The following is a 25,357-nucleotide window of genomic DNA, read 5'->3' on the forward strand; positions in this document are numbered from 1 at the left end:
GTTAGATTTATTTATTTATTATCTTAATTATATTAAGATAATATTATATATATTAATTATATTAAGATATATTAAGATTATATTTATTATCTTAATTATAAGTTTCATTCAATTTCAAAAACTGTTATTCTTAAATAACATACAATAATAACATTGAACAAAGATTAGCCCAGTTTTAACAAACGGTGAGACTTTATTACATAAAAATATAAATTATCAATTAAGCAATCTTAAGTAAGTGAAAATAATAATAATTAAGTAATTTTAAATAGAAACATTTTGTCTGCTTTGTATTGCTATGAGAATTTTTTTATGAATTGACTATCAGTATGTGTTTCACTGTTTTCATTTGAATAGTATACTGAACTTTCTTAGTTATTCTACATCGTAATTTAGAAGTAGTTAAGCTGTAGTTAGTACGCATCTAACATTTCTAGAATGTAATTTAAATGTATGGCTATGTGAATAGAGGTTTTACTAACTGACGAAAACTAATTTAACTATAATTGAAATGGAATTTAAAAAAATCTTCTGATAAATATTAATATTTCACTAATAAAGAGAATATATGTTCTCTGATAGTTAAATAACTATAAAGAAAAAATAAAAAAATATTTTTAAAATAAAAAAAAAATCAACGAAGGAATTCTATAAAGAACAAATTCTTAAAATAATCACAATAATAATAATTATCTTTGAACTTATGAATTCTGTCAATAGACATATAAGCTTTCCATGATGTCTATTGACAGAATTTAAGTTTCGTTTAAAATCTGCTAAACAGGTTCAAAAATATTTGAAACCTTTAAAGAAATTATTTAAAAGAATGGCTGCACGAACATGAAGCAAACGATTTAGAACATTCTTAACAATCATTATACAACAGAAAATTTAAAAATGGAATTCAAAAGTTTTTTTTTAAATTGTCGAAATCTTATTTTTAAATCAGAATTATCGCTCGAAAAAGAAATGAAAAATTATATCATCAATAAACTGGCATCAAGAAAGTGATTCATCATTTACGCCATTTAAATAACTGTTCTATTAAACGTATTCCATTAAACATAGTATTTCCAATTGCGAATGCCCTTTTGAACAAAATCTAAATTTATTCAATTGCTTCGACATTTGAACAGATAAAACAACAAAAGGTAGTATTTATGAACATTTATAATACACCTACACTCCCTCATCCATACATTATCTCCCAAAAAATGCGCATAAAATACCACAGCTGCAATGAAATGCATAATTCATTACGGAAACCTCTACCGATTGTAATCAAATCGGCATCGCGGGAAGAAAATATATCGCCAAAAGCGGCGCCAAAAATTACAGTCCCTTTTTCGAGTAACAAGCAGAAATAACATTGCATTTTCTCTAGCAACTGCACTCACGGGTAAATTATTTTATCCCGAAAACTCACTACAAAGTAATCAGAATCACTTTACTTCAAGGATCACTTAACAACGTTACCTCCAAATAGTGTTCTCTACTAATTTCGTTTCCCTTTCTTAAGTGCATTCTACCCCCAGACCCACCCCCGCTTCTTTCTCTCTCTCTCTTGTTTTGTACGCGAAAAAGAACAAAGCTCTTAAATAGGCTGTCAAGGCGGCGTACAGCTTTTATGCATTTTGGAATGTCGATGGAGTATGAATAATTTAAAATCGGGATGACGTATATGATGTTATACATGATAAAATAACCCAGTAAGCTATATCGCAAAATCTATATTATTTCTTAGAGAAATAGGTTAAATTTTAGGTTTTCTATTGAAAATAATTGTTTATTAATTAGAGGTGCTCTGCAAACTCTAAAAAACAGTGAGATTTTTTTGCTTACTTTAAAAAACAAGCAATTAATTATGTTTTAAATGGAGAAAAAAGTTTGTTTTTATCTCAATCTGAATCTAAGATAAGGCTTGGTTTCGTTTTTACTCATATTGAGATTCAAGCGTAGGCTCTTTTTTCTAGTATTTATTTATTTTTTCTTCTTCCAACTTTAAAACGATATATTTGAAAACCTATAAAAAATAACTTCATGGAAATTTGGAATGCATTATAGGCTTTAGTTATTTTACTTAAATTATCCCCAAGGAATTTGCAATTTTTTGAAGAAAAAAAATTTATAAAGGAAAAAGTGAAATAATTTTAAAAAAGTTCTTTAAACACTAACAATAAAAAATGAAAATAAACTCAATTATGAAATTTTTTTATTCAAAATAAACCAAAAACTATTAATACATGCTTTCATAATTAATGACAATCCTAATACTTGTACAATTATTTTCTAGAAAATGTATTTTAATGTATGAAACTTAGAAAAAAAAAAAAAAGGAAAAGAATACGTGTCCTTATTAGCATACACATAAAATAGCTTCAAGTATTAGAGTTTTTTTTTACTTAAATTTTGATGTACAAATATACTTTAAAGAACTTATTTTGATTACTTAGTTTATTAAATCTATGCTTTGTTCTTCATTTATTCTATTTCTAAAGATAATATTTAATATTTTTATTGCATATTGCAGTTAAATATAATCGTATTTAACAAAAATATTACAGTTTTGTACACTAAAGTATGTTTTTAAATTGTTCTTAGATAAGACATTAAAAAAATCTGATCGAATAAAACATACTTTGGCGCATAGTTTGCGAACTACTGAACTTAGCGGAAACTTTTTAGTTGTATCTTTTCCCCCTTTTTTACGAAATTTATTTTCTTTCTTTTGGTTATTTCTCTTCTTCAAAGTAATTTCTTTCTAGAATTTCCTTTTTTTTAAAGGATTTTATTTCTAAAGAAGAAAACCTATTTGAAAAAGAAAATTTAAACAAAAAAGAAAAAAAAACCTTTAAGAGACGCCTTTAACTTTCAAAGAAGTTGTTATTTGATATGGGATATATACATTTACAAATACAGAGTATGTTTTTAAAAATGCTGTTTAATACTGATATTAAAAATTTTACATTTATGCTATATAGTAACATCTAATATTTTATTAAATTTAATTGTGGTTTTAACATCTTTGTTTTAAAAATTGAACAGATCAGGTTATTTTTAATTAACAATAATTAGAAATCAATATTGGCGCACGTAATTGATATCAATAATATCTGTATCAATTATCAATATTAACATCAATATTATAATTGAAAGTAATCATTATTGATGTCAATATTATCAATCATTATCAGGGATCTGTTTAGAAGAAATTTGGGTCTGTTAACGGACCCTTCACAAATTTGTTTATCTTCATTATTGTTTTGTTAATCGAATAAACCCTTCCCAGGGCAGAAAACAAGAAAGATGGATGTAAACGAATTAAGTTTTGTCTTCGGCAGACGATTCTTCCATTATTGGTCCCAAATGAATATTCTGCCTCCATCTCGAATTTAAAAGCAGAAATTGGTGTTTATTTTTGAAAATTTAATTTTTTTATTATAATTTTACAGTGCCGAGTATAATCTTGTATCTATTTACAAGTTAAAAACTCCTTGAAAAAGTGTTTTGCAATAATCGGACTCTATTTGCACATATTCATAAAAGCGGACCCTGGTTGAAAGAATATGAGTAATTTTTTCACAATTTCACGAAAAACGGACCTTTCACAAAATGTCTGGACAGACCCCTGATTATTGACGTAAGTAATATATATATATTAACAACGGTATCATGAATATAAGTAATAATTATTGTATATAATAATTATAAATAGTAACAATTGTACCATAACTTTTACATTAATGTTTATTTGATTAGAATGACTCTGTGATTTTACGGTAATTATTACTGTAAAAATTACGATATAATAGACTTTTTGTTCTATATCATATTCCGGTAAAAATGGATTTTGCGGAAAGATGGATTTTACGGTAAAAATTACCGGTAACTTGAGTGCCGGTATTTCTTAACGTAATTGGGTTCACGTAATTTGATTCGAATTTTTTTTCAGTGTACATTATTTGCAATATTTTTTCCAGCCTTTCTTTTTTTTAAAATTCCATCATATTTTATAATTTAAATAACGTAGCTTAAATTTAAATTATACAAATAATGTTTGCAAAAAAGAAAAAAAAGAAAAGGGGGGTAACTATTGCTAGATATGGATGCTGTTCTATTTATTTACTCGAAACTCACAAACGTGTCTTTCAATTTAATTCTTTCTTTCTTTTTTTTTTTAACTTTTCGGTAGTGAGATTCTGTCATCAGAATACCTTGACTTTCTGCTTCTGATTACGAACCCAAGTTCAACAGTTCGGCGACCCCTTAATCGCAATTTATTTGCGTCAACTGTTCCGTGACAACCGCTGTGCCTCAAGGTCAGTGGATGTAGGTCGCCAAAACAGTTAATCGCCCCTTTCTCTTAACTTCTTCCTTTCCCTTTCACTTTGACAGTGTGGGTGTCGTCTCATCACGAATGCCTCACGTGAAAGTTATGAATTTTTTTAAAATTATTTAGAATTTTTTATTATTTTAGGGAAGGAATAAATGAATTAAAATAAAAACTATTAAAATAAATTTTTTCTAGAGATAAACTATTATAATAATTTTACTTTAAGAGATTATTTTGGGAGCCTTCTTCCCCTACGGTATAACTTTAATTCATCTTATGTCGTTGTATGTAGACAGGCTGCGTAGCGTTTGTAAATAGTGCTTTAAGGTGCTTCTTTTCGATTTTCGTTTTTTAAAAGCCCTTAAAGGTGCTTTTTTTCATTGGGTGTTATTAAAAAGTGCTTAATTTTCTCTTTTCCAAATTGAGATTTTTCCTTTACCATGTTGATTTTCGCTACGAATTATGCAGAAAGACCCTGTTCACATTGTTCTATTCAACGTTTTCACAGTTATTTCAACCCCATTCTATTTCGGCGCATTGTCAGTCCGTAGCATATGAAAACGCCATTCGATTTACATGATTAAAAAAATTTGACAATTGTCAAAAATAATGCCAAAAGATATCTTTTTTGACATGACGGTTAAAACCAGATAAAACCGTCAATTGCAAATCTGCTTAATTATGATATTTTTTAAGTGCTTAAAATATTATTTGAGTGCTTGAAGAGTGCTTAAAAGGTGCTTATTTTTTGTTGAATAATTTGGTTACGCACCCTGGTAGACCTAAAAATAACCACTCGCCACGTGGCGAATCAACAGAAAAAAGTGGCTACTTAAATAAATTAACAACTGGTCACTTTTTCCCATCGCTTTTTTTAAAAAATATTTTTTAATGATAAAAGTACTATATCAATGTAGAAGCACTCTGGAAAACAAAATTTTCATTAAAATGTCACCATTCAAAATTTTCAGAATCCATTAATGGGATACCTGCAAGAAATTAAAACCTAGCTTTTGTTTACGTTAGCGACTGTTCTTTCCATTATATTTCGAGCAAGCCAAGCCTATCAAGTATCAATTCTCTTAAGTGACACATTCTGTATTCTTTCACACAGATTCTTACATAAAGATTTCTATTTATACACTACTCTTTACTCGACTAAAAGACTGGCACGAAGCCATGTAAAACATAAACAAACTAATTATGCATCAAGGCTGTCAGGTACACAAACCAAAAATATATCAAGGTTCAGATATTTCTAGCAAACTATTCCATAGGTTCTGTCATCAATGCGAATAATAATATTTTTTGTTTTAGATTGTGTCCATTAAAGAATTCACATAAATTAATGCAGATTCTTATATCAACTCAGAAATTTATATTTTTAGATATTTTCCCTTAAAAAGTTCACATAAACTGATGCAGATTTTACTTAATCTCATATTTTTTATTTATTTCTCTTTTTAATTGTTGCAACATTTTTAATTTACTTTAACTGCAATATTTTTTAATTATTTCCACTAAAACATTCACATAAATCGATACCGCTCAACAAAATATAAATAATTTTTTTTTAATTTTATCTAAATTAACAATTATGCATTGGACAATTCTCTTAAAAATATCGTATAAACTAAACTAATTCTTCCATTAAATCGAATAAGAATATTTTTAGATTTTTCTACTATAAAAATTATATAAATTGATACAGACGTCATAAGACGCACTTATTTAATATTTCTCAAGGCAAGTCATTTCATATTTATTTCACTTTATTATTGTTATTTTGCAGTAAAAAATTACTATATTTTTTCACTTAAAAAACTAATAAAATTATACGTTAAGTTATGATTTGCGATTGCAACTGTTCTTTTGAAATATATTAAGTAAAAAATATAATCTTTGTCGTCATGATTTCTAAAAAAAAGTGCCATGTTTTAAATGTCATATTTTCTAACAAAGAGCAATAAAGTTCGGTGAAATTCTGAACCATTTCGCCATGGAATTATTCCATAATAAAACAAAAAAAAACGTCTCCCAATTTTTCTCTATAATTTTACATAAAAATCCATTACAAAAACAGTTGTAAATTCTCTTACCTGAGAATTGTTCAAGGTCAAGTTTCAAAATAACTTTTTCAGACGTTAATGCAAATTTGAGGCGATTTATTTTATTACTAAATTCTAGTATTTCCACATTCGATTGTGTAATGATTTTTCCCTATCTTACGGATAGTTTATAATCGCTAGCTCAAAAGGTTTATATTGTGTAAATACTTTACTAAAATTATTGTATTAGTTTATTTAATTAGTTGTTAAATAAGATCGTTTGCCACAGTATGTATTTTTAAAGCTTTAATTATTAAGGCTCAACAAAAAGAATGTTGAAAGACTTAATAAATTGAAATTTAAAATAAAAATATTTATTTACTGAAAATCATATTTTTCAAAAATTTTTTTTTAAGACGATATTTTTTTTTTTTGCAAAGTTAAACTTCATTTTACACAGTGTCTTCAAGAAAACATCAGAAATTATTTTATGTGTTCGTAGCTTTCATGAATTTATTATTTTTATGAAAGATGAGCACTTGAACTTTCAAAAATTGAGATTTATGCAAATAATAATGTTAAATTCAGTAAAACATTTTAGTAATAGGTTTTAATTATGCTTCCATTTTACTTTTGATAATCTTATGTTATTAAAAGCATCATAATATAATTTTTTAACGAAATAAATTTTTCTAACCAATATTGGTATACAAATTTGATTTTAAGTTACTTTTATTACTTATTTATAAATTTGAGTTAAGATAACGTAATTAATATTTAAAAAAATGAAGGAATATTTACGAGTTACAAATAGATTGCAAGTATAATTTCAGGTAAAATAAATATAAAAAAAAGTTATAAAACCTATAGCTTAAAATATGATTTTCGTTAAAATATTGTAAGAAATTAACAGTAGTGCTGTGGACATCCTAAAATAAATTCTTAAATTATATTTCCCTTTTCGCCATTTTTCTAATTTTATCTTCCATTTTGCAAACGACTTTCAACCTTAAACGTAAGATATCGCTATTTTCTTTTATCTTTTCTTTATTTATGATCATTAGAGATTTATAACGTTTTTGAGACAAAGAAATAGTCTGGGAAAAATACTTTTAATTAGAATTTTATAAAAGTAACGATCGGGGGAAAGACAAAAAGTTTTAAAAAAAATGGTAGTTTCGGAATAAATGACTCCTTCAAATTATCGTTTGCCACTACCACTACTTCATTTAAGCAGTCATTTATAATGAAAGTTCACTATTACTTCCTTTAAAACATTAATTTAGTACGGCTACGTCAACATTTTTTTCCGCTTGGATGCAATTAACCTTTATTATTATGCTCACCAAATGATAGCAGTACAGAGCATTTTAATGAGGATGAATTGTTGAAATTATGCTCGCCCGCTAAGCAGAGAAAGAACGGGACGATAATTCGATCCTGAAAGCTTTTAACAAACTAAAGGTGAATGATAGCCAAAGAAGTGCCTCATATTGTTAAAAAGGTTTTTTTTTACGATTGCTTTAACATTTATTCTGCATTAAGAAAGAAAAGCTAATAGTTAATTATTTGATTTGGTAGAAAACAAGCGATTTATTTTAATTAGTGCGTTACTATTCAAAAGATTTATAAAAAACCCTTTGTTTTGTCTTTTTACTTTTTTTCCTCTTAGCTATAAAATTGAATAGACTTTTATTTTGAAATAATTTTATTGCTTTAGTTTAGTTAGTATTTTTTTATTTCATCGATTTAGAGTTATTTAAAAATGGCATGGTTTATGAGGCTTTGATATAGTTGATTTAATTAATTTTTAATATCTTTATTAGGAAATGAAAAAAAAAAAAAACGTTTTAAAAACGTGAATATTGAACGAAATAGTGTTCTACAGTGTTTTTAACGTTGAATAATGATGAAATAGTAATTTTTGGTCCATGAATTAGAACATTGCTTTTTACTATTTAAAAATTTTAATAGGCTACTTTTGCTTCTCAGCAGTTATTAAAATTAAAATATTCTACACTTTGAAAAATGTATGGTCGCAACATTCTGGATAATGACTTTATTTCAATTATGAATGGTGTGCTTTTAAAATGCATGGTTGCTTATTAAAAAATTATTAGATATTTTTCTTAAAATAATTGAAAATTATTTAATTTCTACTAACTTTATTAGCAGGCGCACTTTGCAGAACTACCACAATAATTTTATTAGCGTAATTTTTTCTACGTTCCATGACAGTTTTAGGCATTACGGCGCACTTTAACTCCTATGCTCGTCCCCCTCATTGTCTGAGATATTCAACTACTTAAAAGAATATTCTCGATGTTCCTTTACTCAATCTTTCTTATTTAAAAATTTCTTTTGATACTTATCAATTGAGTTACAAAAATATATAAAAAATTAATTAAAACTCTTACTGAAGCCATTTGTATTAATATTGTTTAAAAACAAGTAGGCTGCACGAATAATTTACCTTAAACTCTAAAAAGCCTTGAAGAACTTCCGAAAAATAAACGAGCAATGACCTATATTTGTTTACTTTATTTCCCATTCCAAGCAGTAATCCTTGAATTTTCAACACGTGCTTCATTTGTTGCCAATTTTTGTTGATAAATGATTGGCAAATAATAATTTAAGTTCATTGACTGTTACCATTAGAAGTGAAATTTTTAATAGATCAAATATGTCTCATAACCTTGGTGTGCGTGTTAGAAAGAAAATTCTAAGTTTTTTTGAGTGACTTATAAAATATTCATCTCAGTTTCATCAAGATCTTTAAAATTTAAAAGAGCTAATTAGACCAATGTCGCTTGTTCAAACTCTTCTCTACTCTCTAACCTGTATTAGCGTTTCAAGATTTTTTTTATTAATTTGTTGATTTTACTTACAGTTTTTGAAAAAGTGTATTTTTTAATAAACGAATTTGTCTAAGTATTTTATCTGTTAAACGTTATCGAGTATATAATAAAGTATTTAAGTATATAATTCAGTATAATAAATAATAATTTATTTACATTTTTTTTTGTTTATTGAAATATTGTTTTTTTTTTTCAAATTTGTTAATACATTCGTTGAGAACTGAGAACTTTTGAATTAGGAATTGAATTTTTTTAATTTAAGTTTCAATTTTTCTCATTCAACTCAAATAATTTAACTATTTTTTACTACTTTATAACTACTTTCTTTTCTTTTTTATCAAAATAAATCTTTCCCATATAAACAATTTACATAGCTCATTAGCAGAATTTGAGTTTTTCTTTTTTATTTCTAAAAAAAATATAAAACTATTATAAAAACAGTTTTATTTTGAATGTTACAATTAAACATTCACGTTTTTTTTCCTCAAGCTTTCTTTTTTAATTTTAAAAATGCTTTTAATTGCATTTCATTCTATTTTAATTTAATTAATAATGAGCATGTTAAAAAAAAGAGTAACAATTTGTATAATTTTTGATACATTTATTTTGAATTGATATTCTATGATGTATGAATATTAAATTAATTGACTTCATATGAATAGTAAACTAATTTATGACATATGAATATTAAATTAATGATATTGTATGATGATAATATAATTAATGTTATGTGAATGCTAATGAACTTTACACACCCATTTATTACAAACGATTCCAATAGCGTTTAACTGACATCACTACTTTTCAACTCTCTCAAACATTTATAAAAAAAATGAAAGTTTTTTCTTTTAATTTGTTCAAAATTATTTAATTTATTTTTTGAAAAGACAAAAATGCACCTTAAATTTTACAATTTAATTATTTAGTTTGTAACCAAAATATTATATTGCGCTGCTAACAGAAAACTCCAATCACACATAATTTTAAAGAAACTGTCTTCCAAAAACACACCGTAATTTATTTTATAATTCTGTTATGCTTTAGTCTATTAATGTTGACAATGATGAAAAAAATATTAATATATAAATAATCTGCTAATCTTCCAGTTTAAATAAAAGATATGATTTTACACTTAATGTAACCCTTTCCCTATTCCTTGTCATCGACTGTTCAATTTTGTGACATCATTTGTGAATGGTCCCCAAAAGAAGCCTAATCCCCTTTCTATAATAAATTGCTAATTACTTCTAAAATGTTAGTATACATTATAATAGTTATCATACATTTGATATTTCCCGGAAAAAATCTACCGGAAATTACTTTATCGTTCCATCAGCGGTAGACATACAAATTTTATAAATAAAAAAAGTCCCATTAAAATATATAGAACATTACACAGCAAGATTTATTTCGAAGTCCCTCGGTTTCATTAAAATCTGTACTTCAAAAAAGATAGAAATACTGAAATGAAGGCTTGGCGCTCCATTACAAAACATTTCGAATCTTAAATACCTTCCTTTTACAAAGCTGATGAATGACACAGGCATAAAAAAATCAATGGTAGCCAAATTGACACAAATTTCCCCGACATAAAAGACCACTTTAGCTTACATGCGTCAGTATTGTCGAATTGGAGACGCATAGAACAAAAGGTATTTACTATACTGGATCTGTTCTCCCGTCAACTTCCTGACTGTTACATTTAGGAATGACATAGGGTTGACAAAAGCTTCTTTTTTGAACGATAGCGCCTGTCTCGAACCGTTACATGCATGAACGCTGCAAGTGACACGATTTATGGCACATCCTGACTTACGGGACATGCCGCTAGACGCGTGTATGATGTTTCAGTGTAAAAAAATGTTTTGGAATTCGATTGGATATTGATGTAAGAAAAGAACGATAGGAATCGAAAAACAGTTGGTATATTTAAGAATAGTAGTGGACATTTAAAGATAGAGGTAAAACCCTGGAAAAGTTACACATTTAGAATAATTACGTTGAGTTTTCCGTTGATTTTGTATAGGTTCGTTCATCAATCAGCACGAACGATAAGCGGAGTTAACAATTCTAAAAAGTTCTAAAAATGCTGGGGAAAAAAAGGGAAACATAATAATAAAAGACAAATGCATAGACGTAAAAAAAAATGGTAAAATTACCGTACTGTATGGTAATGACATTTCTAACAACGCCACCAAAAAATACATAATTCTGCTTAATAAAACCAGGATAGACGGCACTTAAACCATTTCTGGTACTTTTTCCGTTTATTGTAATAGCGTAACTGATGTTTACCGGAAATTCTGGATTTTCAAAATTATAGTTCTCATTCAAACTAAGGTAAACAACGTTTAAGAGCACAAAAAATATTTATTTTGCATTTATAAATATTTTTTGTGCCCTTAAACGTTGTTTACCTTAGTTTGTATTTAAGCACAAAGGTCGCCCACTTGTGTATTTATAGTTCTTATTACCACACATTTATCAAAAACATACGAAACTGAAAAGAAATTAATGACTTGTATGCCATGCTTTAAGATTTTCCGAAAAAATTACAACATGTCAGATAACCTAAATTCTATCACATATTATGACACTATGATTTATGGTTCATTTTCCAAAATTATTACCTAAGTGCTTCAATAAAAAAATTACCGAATAGTTCTGGTGTTCGCGGAACATTGTAAATTTTACCACATTGTGCTTGTTTTGATCATTCTTTTTTCAAAGTATATGAGCTCAAAAAATCTCCTTTATTCTATTTTGCTTTCGGTCTTTGTTTATGAATTGGGGGGAAAAAGTCACGTGAAGTTTAAAAACGTTTAAAGATTTAAACTAGTTTAAAAATGTTAAACGTTTAAAGTTTAAAAACTTTAAAAGCCTGTTTCGTCCCCAGAAAGTTTTTAACTATATAAGTGTAACTGTGCCAACAATAGAACGTTTGAAGGGAGATTTTATTGTCATTGTTTATTAAACAAACGCATCATTATCGTTATAACAAAAATCATTTTTTCTGTAAATTTCTTATCATTTTAAATTTTTTGGAAATTTTTATAGTTTTCTGAATTTTATCTAAATAATATTTACATTCGAATGCTGTAATTATATTTCCGACCGTATTCCTTTCAAACAAATCAGAGCATTCTTTCCCATGGATTATCTATAAAAAATGAATCGTTAAATTCTGCTTTATTTATAGGAGTAAAGTATAATGCCTATTATTATTTTTAAATTCAAGTACCTTAAAATATTTCTTCTGAAAATAGCATTGTCATACCTATTAATTCCAAGCACCAAACAGCCAATTTTTTTTTCAATAAAATGAATCTAAGTTTGTAATTTTCATCAGATTTTTAAATCGCATATACATTTGAGTGCAATTACAATTATTATTTTTTTATTTCCTAAAACCTAAATCTGTTGGTTGTTTTTTCCCCCTTAATTTTTGTTTAGACTGTTCCCTTAGAACCTCTTGTGTGGTCTATAGTGCTGAAGTATTATTTTTATGCGTTTTTTTTAACCAAAACTTATGCAGGTGTGACTATTTACTGTTTATTTTGTCTAAAAGAGATTTTGCTTTCCTAAACAAACTATTTTTTAACTTTCATTGCATCCCTCAGAGAACCGGTTGTTAACGTTTACTTAGAACAATAAATTTAAAAACGCTTTTTTTTCCTTCCAAAACTCGTTAGTCTATAATTTCGAAATGTTTGAATAATTTTATGTTCTTCAGAATAAAAAATAAATAATGATATATGCGAATGAGAAAATTAGATGGCTCCTTTCTAAGCTCGGCTGATATGCCTGTTTTTGAGAACCTAGTATATGCATGTTATAAAATGATTTAGATCCGCAAATAAGCAAAATTAGTTTTATTTGATGTATTCTGTCCCGGTACTTTTGTTCAAGGGACATGGCGCCAGTTTTTATTATAAAATATGAGGACCATTGTTAGAAACGGTCTACATATATTTTTGTTTTAAGAATTAAATTGTTATGTTGTTGAACGAGAATTTCTTTTTCATCGTAAAATAGTAATTAATAAAAATATTTTTAGACGTTTATCAATGTAATTATTTTTATTTAAAAAATTTCGAGATTTTATTAAGGTTTTGTGAATAATTGTTATTAAAAACATTCAGATCCTAAGATTTAGGTATCAACATAAATAGTGCATTACAAGTAAGTAAAAACATGCAGAAAAAAATATTTATGCATTAAACGTAAACGTTATTGATCATTTGTATTATATTTTAATAGAAAAAAAAAGATAAACGCATGCAAAATGAACTGCATAGATTAATTTGAATTTTTTTTTATTGTGAAATAGTAATTAATATAACTATTTTTAAACGTTTATCAATGTAATTATTTTTATTTCAATAATTGCGAGATTTTAATAAGATTTTGTGAATAATTGTTATTAAAAACATTTAGATCCTAAGATTGAGATATCAACATAAATAGTGCATTACAAGTAAATAAAAACATGCAGAAGAAAATGTACATGTATTAAACGTTATTGATCATTTATATTAAAAAAAGAGATAAACGTATGCAAAATATAATACTTATATTAATTTTATATTGTGATGGTGATGAACGAAGTTAAAGTCACTTTTCTTTTGGACTGACCACGAGAAGATTTTGATGTTTTCCGATTCAGAAAAAACTTTTTTAACGGATGCAAACAATGCCGCCTCGTTGATTGACCGAAAAGTTCTTTTGTCTTTTGGGCTGTGTTAAACATTTGAAGTTTACGGGTTTAACTATAAGCTGAATATCCTTCCAGGTCTTGTATTAAAACTATTTCAATTATGTCTGGTTTTTTTTTCCTGGCGAGTACACGGAGAAAAGAATTTTGGTAAAATTACCGTATTGTATGGTTATGGCAAAAAAACAACAACATAATTTTAGTAATAAAAATCAAAATATACAGTATTTAAATCTTTCATTGGTAATTTTTCCGTTTCTATGGTAATGGTTTCCTTGAAATTCTGGTTTTAAAGATTATAGTTCTTGATACTACACATTTAGTAAAAAATAACCGAAGTAAATTTAACCCATGAAATGATTTTTTGCCTTGCTCAAAGGTATCATGGCAAAGTTATTAAATTTTACCACATTTACCAAATTTTACCATTGCAAAGCTATAGTTTATTGTTAATTTTAGCAAATTCATAACCACAATGCTTCTGTAACAGTTCCCATAGAACCAGAAACACGAACCATTTTAACATATTCTGGTAGTTTTGATCTTACTTTTTTTTTTCTTAGTGTAAAATAAGCTTTTACTATAAGTGATAGTAAGCTATTCATTACCATATTCATTATCTTGGTAGTCATGAATATTTTTCGTTTTCTGAAAAGAATTTTAAATGAAAGATTATCTCAGCATTTTTTGCTCTTTTCCGTCTTGATATGTACAATCTTTAAGTCATGCACCCGTTACATTAATTCACAATGCTAGTAAGCGAACAGAATAAGAATAACAAATTCGCTAACTAGCAAAACACAGTAGAAAATTTGCCTAAGATTAACAAATTCTCATATAGAATAGAAAATTCCAAAAAAATAAAAATAATTTAATATATTACTGACATAAAAAGAAATTAAAGTGTTACAAAAAAAAATCTAAAAATATATTTAATTTATAAATGTGCGGGTATTATTTTACGAATAATTTAGTTAAATTTTTTTTGGCGAACTAAGTAGATAAACTAGAGTTTGTCGGCGTCTTGATCCATATTACTTCAACCTAAATGATTAATGAAAACCCATCATCTAAAATTGAATCTAAAAATATTTATTTCCCTTTAATTGATTAAATATCGTACAGAAGCAACATTAATCACAAATTAATTCAATTCGTTTGTTTAAATATGCGTATCATGTTTTGCTTGTTGAGTTGCAAATGGCAATGGTTGCTGTAAACGGTGTGATGTCCTTCATTAAAGTACATAATTAACATTCGAAATTAGCTTTCCCGCCGTGCAAAAAGGATGGAATTTTGCGTTCACTAACCTCTTTTTTTCTCTAAAAATGTTCTCGAAAATGGATGGCAATTCCTCATTTCCTTTTTGAAGGTCAAAGTATTTAGGACAAATGATTTGCTGAACGATTTTTATGAGGAAGATTTAAGACTCTGAAATTCGAATTATTCAATTAACTTTGATATTAACCTTAAAATTCTTTTTTTATTCCCAGATTATTATATAAAAGCATCATTTAAGACTCATAATATTGGTTAAGAAAGTTCCTTATGTTTGAAATGTATACGGTTTTGTTTATGTTGTACACTGAGTCAAAATGTTTGGTAAACTACCGTACTATATGTTAATGACATTTATGGTAAAAAAACAAGAACATAATTCTAGTTGATAAAACCAATATATATGTAATTTTAACCATTGATTTGGTAATTTTTCGGTTCTTATAATAACGGTTAACCGGAAAGTCTGATTTTCAAAATTATAGTTCTCATTACAATACATTTAGTAATAAAAAAAAAAAAAAAAAAAAAAAAGCTGAGAAGTAAATTTAAACGAATAAATAGTTTTTAGGCCATGCTCTAAGCTAAGGTATCATGATTAAATTACCAAAATTTTGTCACATCATCTAAAACAGTGTTGTCATTATCCTGATTAATAATCGAACTAAATTTATGTTGAGAATTATAACTGATTTTTTTTTCAGTATAAGCCTAAAATTATAATAGGCAACCATATTTTATTCTTTATTTTACCAAAATCATTATCAAAACGCTTTGGTAAAAATTACAGAGATTTTTGGAGTTCCCTTAATGCCAGAAACACGGTAAATTTCGCCATGTTTCGTTAGTAATTATTTTAGTGTAAAATCATTTACCTTAAATGTAGGCGAAGTAAAAAAGAAAATCTATCTAATTTAAGTATTGCGATAACGGTATTTTTTAAAATTTTTCTCAGTTTCGCGATTTTAAAAATATATCTCTCGGAAAAATATCGAAAATAAGATAATTATCAATTTTGATAAATATCGAAAGCGGAAAATATTTTGAACATAAGTAAATTTAGTTTGAGTAACAAAAATACTGATTAATGTAAGAAAATGTAACTTGAGAAAAAATCATACGATATTTCGTCTACTATTTATATTTTATGGCTGATATATGAGAGTTACCGATATCTCAGTAATATTACGTCTTATTTTAAATACCGCTAACACGATAATTAGCGAAAACGATACTATCAGGAGTGTTGATAAATACTATTTATCTTACTCGGTAAAACCTTTTTAAAAATTATTGGAGAAACTTTTCCCTTTTTTATGTTGTTACTTATTACCTTTTTTATTTCAATGAGATATGCATGTGATTTAACCCAGGAACTCATATAAATTTTTTTAAACTTAATTTTAAGTAGTTAAAATATGTGTTATAAAGTATCGATATTTCATTATTAGATAAAAATAAAATATCGATATTGTGGTTCAACTCACTCCGAATTATTTTTAACAGCATACTCAGTGTTTGTGGCATGACATTTAAAAAAAAAAGAGGTTTATCGTTTATTTTATGTTAGTTTGATTGTTTTTCTGATAAAGGAACTAGGATAGAATTTTCGAAAATTACCATGTGTCTTAGACTCTTGAGATTTAAATTTACGGGCCAAATATATTTTGTACTTTTTATTTCCATTCGTAAGATTTCTATGTACAACAAATTTATATATTTTTTTAAACTATATACTAAATATTTGTTATTGCTATCATTTGGCCATACAATTATGTTTATTTATAAACCACTCTAAATGCTTATAAAACTTTCAACCAAAACCATTATCCTCTATTTATTCCTCTTCAGTTATTTTTATTGATTTCGTTAAAAAAATAAATTAAAAAAAACGAGGCAGTTTACTCAGCAGTTGCATTAAATACAAAAATCACCCATACAAATTTCCTTATTTACAAGGACTTTTCGAACGGCAATACAGTTGTACCAAACTCATAAATTATTTGCTCGAACTCTTTTGTGTGATTCTTCTACTCCAAAAGATATTTGGAAAGAACTAACAAAAATATTGGCGGTCGAAACGAAATGAAAGCACATCCGTTATCCTTTTAATATTAATTCACCCAACAATATATAACTTGAATACTTCCGTTACATATATAAATATATATATTTATTATACTCTTCTATTGTTCTCAATTGAATGAGGAAGTAAAAAACTGAATGAAATTTCAATATATTAAAATACTCAAATAGTTTATGGTGAATTTTTCATACTATGAGTAGTATATTTGACATCACGTTTAATATATTTTTCTAAACATATTTTTTTGTCGACATTTGAAAACTGTTAGTAAAATGTGACCTTTTTGTAGATGTATTAAATATTTTTAAAAACTTATTTCAGTAGCTAAAATACATTTCTTATATTTTTCATTTTCTTTTTCGAATTTGAGTATTACTCGTGTTTTGAAGTGCTCAACAATATTTCAGAGATATTTAATGTGAACATGAAAAATAGAAAAGCAATAAATGTGGGAGTTACAGATAAAAAACTGGTTTATCTTTACAAACCATTACCAATTGCAAGTATTTATCTAGACATAGCATTTAAAAATATGCTATTTATAATTTTTAAATGCGTTTTATTAACTTTAGAGATTGAAAAATAATCCTAAGTAAATTAACGTCTAACTTTTTATGCAAAATGGTATATCAAATAATTAAATAATTCTACGATTCCTTTATTTTAAAAAAATTATTTAAATAATAATAATGTCATATATAGTAACACAAATAATTTTATATTTCTTTACCCCGCGATTACTAACTTTTCTCTAATTGCTACGCTCTTACGAAAACTAAAATTATCGTATCTACTAATGAATTTATGATAAATATTAATAATGATTTTGGAACAATAATTATTATATTTGGATAAATAATTATTATATAATAACAATAATAATTATTATATTATTTGACTACGTAAGGGTTTCCGATAAAATTTGAATTGATTTCAAGAAAAATTCAAGGCACCTCTCATCTCATATTGTTTGCTACACATCAGAGTACCAATGACACACATTTTAGGAGCCCTTACCCTAACCCCTTGATTGTGAAGCTAAAGTTAATATACATACTTATTGCGAAATAGTTAAGTCATAACTCTATAAATTATTTCGCTTTTAAACAATTGTTTTAATAACAGGGTCAAAGTTAATATAATTAATAATTATTTTTAAAAAAATCAACAAAATTCGAACTTCTAACAGAAAGAAGAACGCCTTTTCTTATGCTGTTTGTTTAGTAGTTTACCTTACTGGTATGGTTAATACTGATTTTTATGTTATAAACAAGTTCATATGCATGAGAATATGTTCGAAAAAACAATATCTCTGAATAGGGAAAAATTAGAATAAAAAGTACTAATTCTTCCATCCAACAATGAGATATGCATGATGAATCTCAATTTGATCGTGAAAACAAAAGCAATTTTAAAATGCTCCTTCATTTTGAAGTATTAAGCAGTGTTTATTAAGCATAGGAAATATTTTCTTTAAATGGCCTAACTTAAAAATCATATCGCTCATAAACAAAAATCTTCTGTGCAGTTTGAAAACAAATTGATTTTATGACGATTGCCAATGTATTTTTTGTTGGTCATTGAAACTATAGTCTTCAAAACAAAGCGAAAGATTTCAGCGTAAATTTAAAAAGAAATTGGCAAGAAATTTATAATTTAGATATTCAATAAACATTACCTTTAGATAATCACAAAACATTTTGGTGACCGAAAAATACAGTACATATTATCGAAAAAAACTATTAAAGTTATAAATGAAATTATATAACATATACTATTCATAAAAAAAATCCCCTGTTAACGTCAAAATAAAATTCTAGTATTTTTTAATTAAAATTTTATTTATTATATGTAAACATAGCTTTATTAAATCTTTAAAAAATAACGATGTTACCTGTTCATTCGACATACACTTTAAGATAAATTATCTATTTTTAATCTTATTTCGCTTAAAAAACTTTTTAATTTAATTGTATTAAACAAAAACGTTCTAAAAAAGGTTAAATAAAATATATACTTTTACTTTAAAGGTCAGTGTGTTACTTTCTTAAAGAAATTTCGAGAAAATTACAGTACATGAAGTATGGCATAAATTAAAGGTCTTTCAAAGACCTATTTACATTATTGTCCCAGACTGGCGTGCATTTGCAAATTTATGGTCAAAGCAAATTTTGTCATTGATCATATTTAATGATTTAATTCTGATTCTAGAACCCTTTCATGTCATAAAAATAAATCATAAATCTAACGTAAATATTCGATATCAACTCAGGAAATGATATAAAATTCTACTCTTAAATGTTAATTGAATCCCTCATATCCTCTGGACCGTAACGCCATACTTGCAAATAAAAAACAAATCGAAAAAAGTCGTTCTGTTCTATGCTTTATCTTTGCAATTCGAATCTGTTTTATCTAACTTGCTTTGTTCTAAATATTTTTTTTTCCTTTTTAGAATTTTCTTCCTTTCATTTATTTTGAATATATATTTTTCATGTTTTGCCCTCCCCATTCTTTTGATTCCATTTCAAAATGGGTGGGTTCCATTTTTCATGGTTACAGTTAGATCGCCAGATAATATCAAGCGACGATTTAAATCGTTTGCTGTTATTTTTCGCACGAAATCTACAGAGAACAACAAAAGCAAATAACCATTTTGTCTTTTGTTAAAGTTCTCTTTTGTATTTTAATCGTTATTTAATCTGATAACTTAGAAGAGCATGTTTACTTCATTAATTCTACATAAGATAATGAGTGTGTGGTAGTCAAGAAAAACGGCATACCCCCAAATGAAATTCCCTAGTAATTTATCATTTATAAAATGAATTTAATCAAATATGAAGCATGCTTCAAAATAACTGAACAAAAATTTAAAATAGTTTCTATTAAGACTATTATTCCTTTATAACGTTCCATGTTACAATAATTTTTGGAGCATAAAAATTCGAGAAAAAAAATCCTTCTGCTATGATCATTGTCTTCACTTCAAAATTTTTAATCTTCTTCTATAAGCTAAAAATAAATACAGTACCCATCGTACATTCCAAAATTAAAAGAATTCATTCTGAAATTTTAATTTTAATGAAACGGATATTTTTTAAGAAAACGAGTATTTTGAATCAAAGTGAAAAACTTCCCATATTGAAGCATTGATTATTCGACTGTTTTTTATTTTTTTATTTTACTTTTTTTCCCATCAAAACATTTTATATCTACTGTTACGAATAACAAATTATAAAACTAGAAATGTAACCTTCAAGAGTTTTGACACTTAGCAAAATTGTAGATAATTTCGATAAATAAAATAGAAGAAACTTGTTTTTAAGTTCGAAAGAAGACAAGACGCTAATTTATAATGCTAATTTATAATAAAATTAACAACGAGCTCTCTTTTTTGGAGATTTTCCTATTTTCTGTAGTTGGTCGCAGTTATAATGCAAATTTTTTTTTTGTTATTTGAACTAAAAAAAAGTCAAAAATCATGTTTTTCATTATTTAAAAATATGCAGAGAGATTTAAAAATATCCAGAAAAATATGCAGAGAATAACAGGAGATCAAGTTGTTCAAAGCCGCTGGATTTAAAACTCGCTGCAGAGACTCAAAGAGTTAAATAAATATTTCATAAATAATTCTTTAAAAGAAAGTTTTTCTTAAAAAAATATTGAAGCATAATATCTAAATAATAATAAATATAAATGACTAATATTGAAAATTAAATAATATTGAAATAAATAATGTTGAAAAATATATCGTCTTGAAAAGTAATATTTCTTTTTTCCTTTTCAAAGAACAATATATTTGATTCAAGTACTAGTATTTTCCTTTATTTTTCTATTCCCTTTAAAATTGAATCATAAGAAATGTGAAATGTTGATATCGAAATAAAATTGTTCAAACTTGACGTAAATAAATGATCAACACTTTCTTTACGTTGTGATAAATAGTTTATGATTTATTATAGAAAGTGCATCGTCAATTTATCAACAGCTTTTGAAACATAAAATTTACTCTATGAAAGGAATATTATTTACATTATTCACTTACATATTTTAAAGTACAGTAGTTTTCTCTTTAAAGTTTTTTCTTCTTCTTTTCTTTTACATGTAATATATTAACTTTAGTATTTTTTTTATGATAAATGAAATAGTTCGATATTTAATATAATTTTATTACAATGATCATTGCAATAGACAAGTTTAACAGTAGTTTAAGCATAAATATGATTTTCAATCAAATATTTATGTTCCATCTTATGTGAGTTTCGTCCTTTAGAGAGAAATGGCTTAATTTTATAGTCTCTTAAAAGTTTTTATGTTTCTCTAAATATTTAAAAGGATTTTATTGAGAATTTATGTGTGAATGTCTTTTTTTTTTAGAAATCTTATATTGCTGTAATTTGTTAAAAAATTAATTTAACATACTTTCGGCTTCAGTTTACATTGACTTTTGCTAAAAGATATCCTGCTTAAAATAAGAAGGCTAGTTTCCATCGACTTAATGTAAACAGTTTCTATAAGGGCCACGTGTTTAAAGAAGGAAAAACAGTATTTAGGGGTTCAGCAACAGGGAATGTTTTTGAAATGGTGGGTTCGCGCCACTATTCTCAACCACTGCTGGGGTTGAGGATGAGGGAATTGTTTATCTTGTTATTTATGGTTAGTTTTTGGATATATTTTTTCATTAATTATTAACAGTAGGGGAGAGTGGGGTCAATTGTAACATTTTTTACTTAACTATTTTTAGTTAACAAAAAATCCAATATATTATTAGTATTAATTTACAGACGAGTAAAGTAGACTATCCTCTACTAGAAAAAAAAATAAATGCCTTATTTTAAATGTTATTATATTAGTTATTAACAATTTTCGACAGTCGTGCACTTGTTACAATTGTCCCCACTTACGGGGTCAATTGTAACAGTTCATAAATTTAACTAAAACATTGTTAATTATACATATTATCATAGTTGTGACACATTTTATTATTGATCAAAATAGTAGTGTTATTTTAGGAGTAAAAATAATAATGAGCAGAAACCTAAAGGATTAAACTTTTAACTTTAACGGGTTAAAAATTTTAATTTATGCTGTGAAAGGTGACAAATAAAATAATGCTCATGCAGCATAATATAAATGATATAGTGGTGGTTCTTAAAGAGTTAAGTAATGGTTTGTAAACATAAGATTATTTATTTTCAGCTGTTACATTCGTCCCTTTACTTATTGTTACAATCGTCCCCAAGACGCTATATTTCAGCTTCATTTGTTAAAAACAATGCTAGTTAATTCACAAAACTAATCTTTTTTTTTATTGAAATGTTAATTAAGGTGTCCACTTACATATTCGGTTAATAATTTTTATTTGTTTAAACAAAATTACTTTGTTACAATATAATACTCTAATACCAAAAAAAAGTACTTACGTAGCTTGAAAATATGTTTTGTGATGTAACTCTTTCAAAAGTACATAAAAATGGCTGCAAGCAGGGGTGTACATGTAGATTTATTAAATACACCTTGTGCAACACATAGGAACCAAATCCAGAACCCGACACTCGAAATTTTCGCTCTGTTACAATCGTACCCTGCTACAGTTGACCCCACTCTCCCCTACTGTACATTTTTATTAAAATATGACTTATTTTCCACGGCTCATTGAAAATTGTTCTTTAACCTGCATTCTTTTTACCATAAGAAACCAGATTTTATTACGTTATTTGGTCGAGCTAAAGGGAAAAAGGGACAAAAATGTCTCGCAAATTTGACCATTTTTAAAAGTTCTGGAAGAGTATATTGTTAAATCATATTTTAAATAGCTATATATACTTGTAAAGTAAAGTAAATTTTTCGACTTATGCGAAAATGTTTCTAAAATAACATAGTCTATGTATCTTATTCGTTTTTTTGTGAATATTATGTTATGCACTTTGGAAGGTAATTAATTTCATAATTTTTCTTTCTTTCTAGTCGGTTGACAATTTTGATCTCAGTATGATGAACGGCAACGTGCAAGAAAACGGAGAATATATGAATGTTGATCATGTAAGTATCATTAGAATTTCTTTTTGATAACTTTTTTTTAAATAACTTTAACTTTTTTTTCAATCTATACATAAATCTTTTTATGATTCTAACATTTAAGAATGTTTTACTAAACGAATTAAACAATCTTCCATTGCTATTGAAAAAGATTCGTTCATTATTTCTTAAGTCATTTTCTTACGATGAGTTAAAGAATTTGATTATTTCACTGTCTGATAATGATGCATTGTTTAAAAGCGTCAAACATAAAAAAGAGTTATTGAAAGATTAATAATTTAATTTTCATCGTGACAAATTTTAATAGAAAAACTAGCTTGAATGTTATAATTTTTTTTTAAAATTTAAATTAATCTGAAAAATATCGATATGAAAAAAAAACATTCTCATATTTCTGTTCATCTTTTTTTTTCGAAATTCCATTCTACGATTCTCGAGGAAGTTCAAATGTTCCCCGGGTTCAGCAGTTTCACCTCTCAATGCGATCATATTTGAAAATAAAAAGCCGGCAATGAAGATTCACTGTGGTGATGCATTTCAGAAACTTCCTGTCTGCGAACCTTCCAACCGTGAAGAATTTGGAACAACGGAACTAATCTAACTGGGAACGTTCGAATTAAGAAAATTTTTTATTTCCTCACTATGAAATAATTGAAATTTTACTTAAAAAGCAATGATAATCAAAATTCTTATTCGAGCATTTCCAAATGTGGTTGCAGACACATTGGAAAATTTGAAGATGTTTATAGTAAAGCTAAGTGCAGTCATTATTAAAGAAAGCTGCCAAATGGAATAAGTATAGTTTTAGCTCGAACATGTTAAGAAGCTAAGTACAATGTTAACAGGGATGTGGAAAATCGTTCATAGAGCTTAATATTTTGTTAAAAATTATCTGATTTTTTACGACCTTAAAATTCAGACTACTCAAAAAGGTAAAAAAAATTAAAAATTAAATCTGACTATATTTTTTATCTTCTTTTTCTTTTTTGAAATTTGTCTTTCTTACCGAATTGGATGATCTCATCTTTGTTATGTTGTTCTTTTTCTATATTTCTATATTTCATTTACTCATTTTGCATGTTTTTCCTTTAGTCTTATCTTACTTTGAAATTATCGAGATCTGGACATTTTTTTATTCTTATTTATTGTTAGGTAACATAGGGGAACAAACTTTTTGTTTCATTTATATGTATACTTGATATAGCCTTAATCGGATGTAAATCTGAGATTAGTTTTGCTTCTTAAAGCTCCAGTTTTTTTTAAAAAAAATGTCATTTTTAGTCTATTCTTTTTCGTAAAGTACACGTTTAGAAACGTTGTATAAAACACGGGATCGCGTAAATGGTACGACTAATTTCTAAGAGAGTTTGGGCATATCATCAGGATTAAAACTGCAGAGAAACTCATGCCCGGAAATGTTAACACCGGGAATAAAAATAGAAGGGCGCTACCCTTATTATAACCTGTTCAAAAGCACACGTAGAAACTATAAACTAAGAGTATCATTTTTATTTTTATATCTTATATCCGTCGTTGAACAGCCGACCCAATTTTGGGTTTACAACTGCTAATGTTCAACTTCGTAGCCTTGTAATTTTGAACCAATCCAGAAGACAAGGAAACTCCTGGATCAGTACCCCCAGAGGTATTGATATGTTATGGGAACATGGTGGACTTTGTGACTGGACGGATTTAATACGTGCATCAGTCACATTTTCTACACGGGGAGTCTTCGGCTGGCGGGGATCGAACCCACGAACTCTTGGACATGGGCCCAGTGCCCTACCAACCAGGCCTTTAAAAGTATCTTTTAAAAAAATCTGAAGCATGGAGTTAGGAATCGTATGCAAGTTTGAAATCAGCTATAGGAAAGTATTTAAAATCTGTTAAAAAAACTCCGCATGCAACAGAAAAGAAAAGAAAAGTATTCCCCAGTATAATTTAAAAACATTTATTGCCGTTAAGTAATTACATGAAAGCAAAAAGTTGCTATTCTATTTT

The 25,357-nt window shown here is 26.8% G+C and overlaps 1 protein-coding gene across 3 annotated transcripts in view; it reads left to right on the forward strand.

Moving 5' to 3' along the window:
- The window catches only part of LOC107437091 (uncharacterized), a 209,611-nt gene that overhangs the window by 135,260 nt on the left and 48,994 nt on the right, over nucleotides 1-25,357 (forward strand). For all 3 annotated transcript variants that reach the window (XM_016048981.4, XM_016048980.5, XM_087157235.1), the window contains exon 2: nucleotides 23,285-23,359. In XM_016048981.4, coding sequence (XP_015904467.3) covers nucleotides 23,285-23,359 — 75 coding nt within the window. The remainder of the gene's footprint in view (nucleotides 1-23,284; nucleotides 23,360-25,357) is intronic.

The sequence above is a fragment of the Parasteatoda tepidariorum genome, chromosome 2 (genome assembly GCF_982258835.1).
Source record: "Parasteatoda tepidariorum strain Cologne lab strain chromosome 2, Ptep-v5.0, whole genome shotgun sequence".
NCBI classification, from domain to species: Eukaryota; Metazoa; Arthropoda; class Arachnida; order Araneae; family Theridiidae; genus Parasteatoda; species Parasteatoda tepidariorum.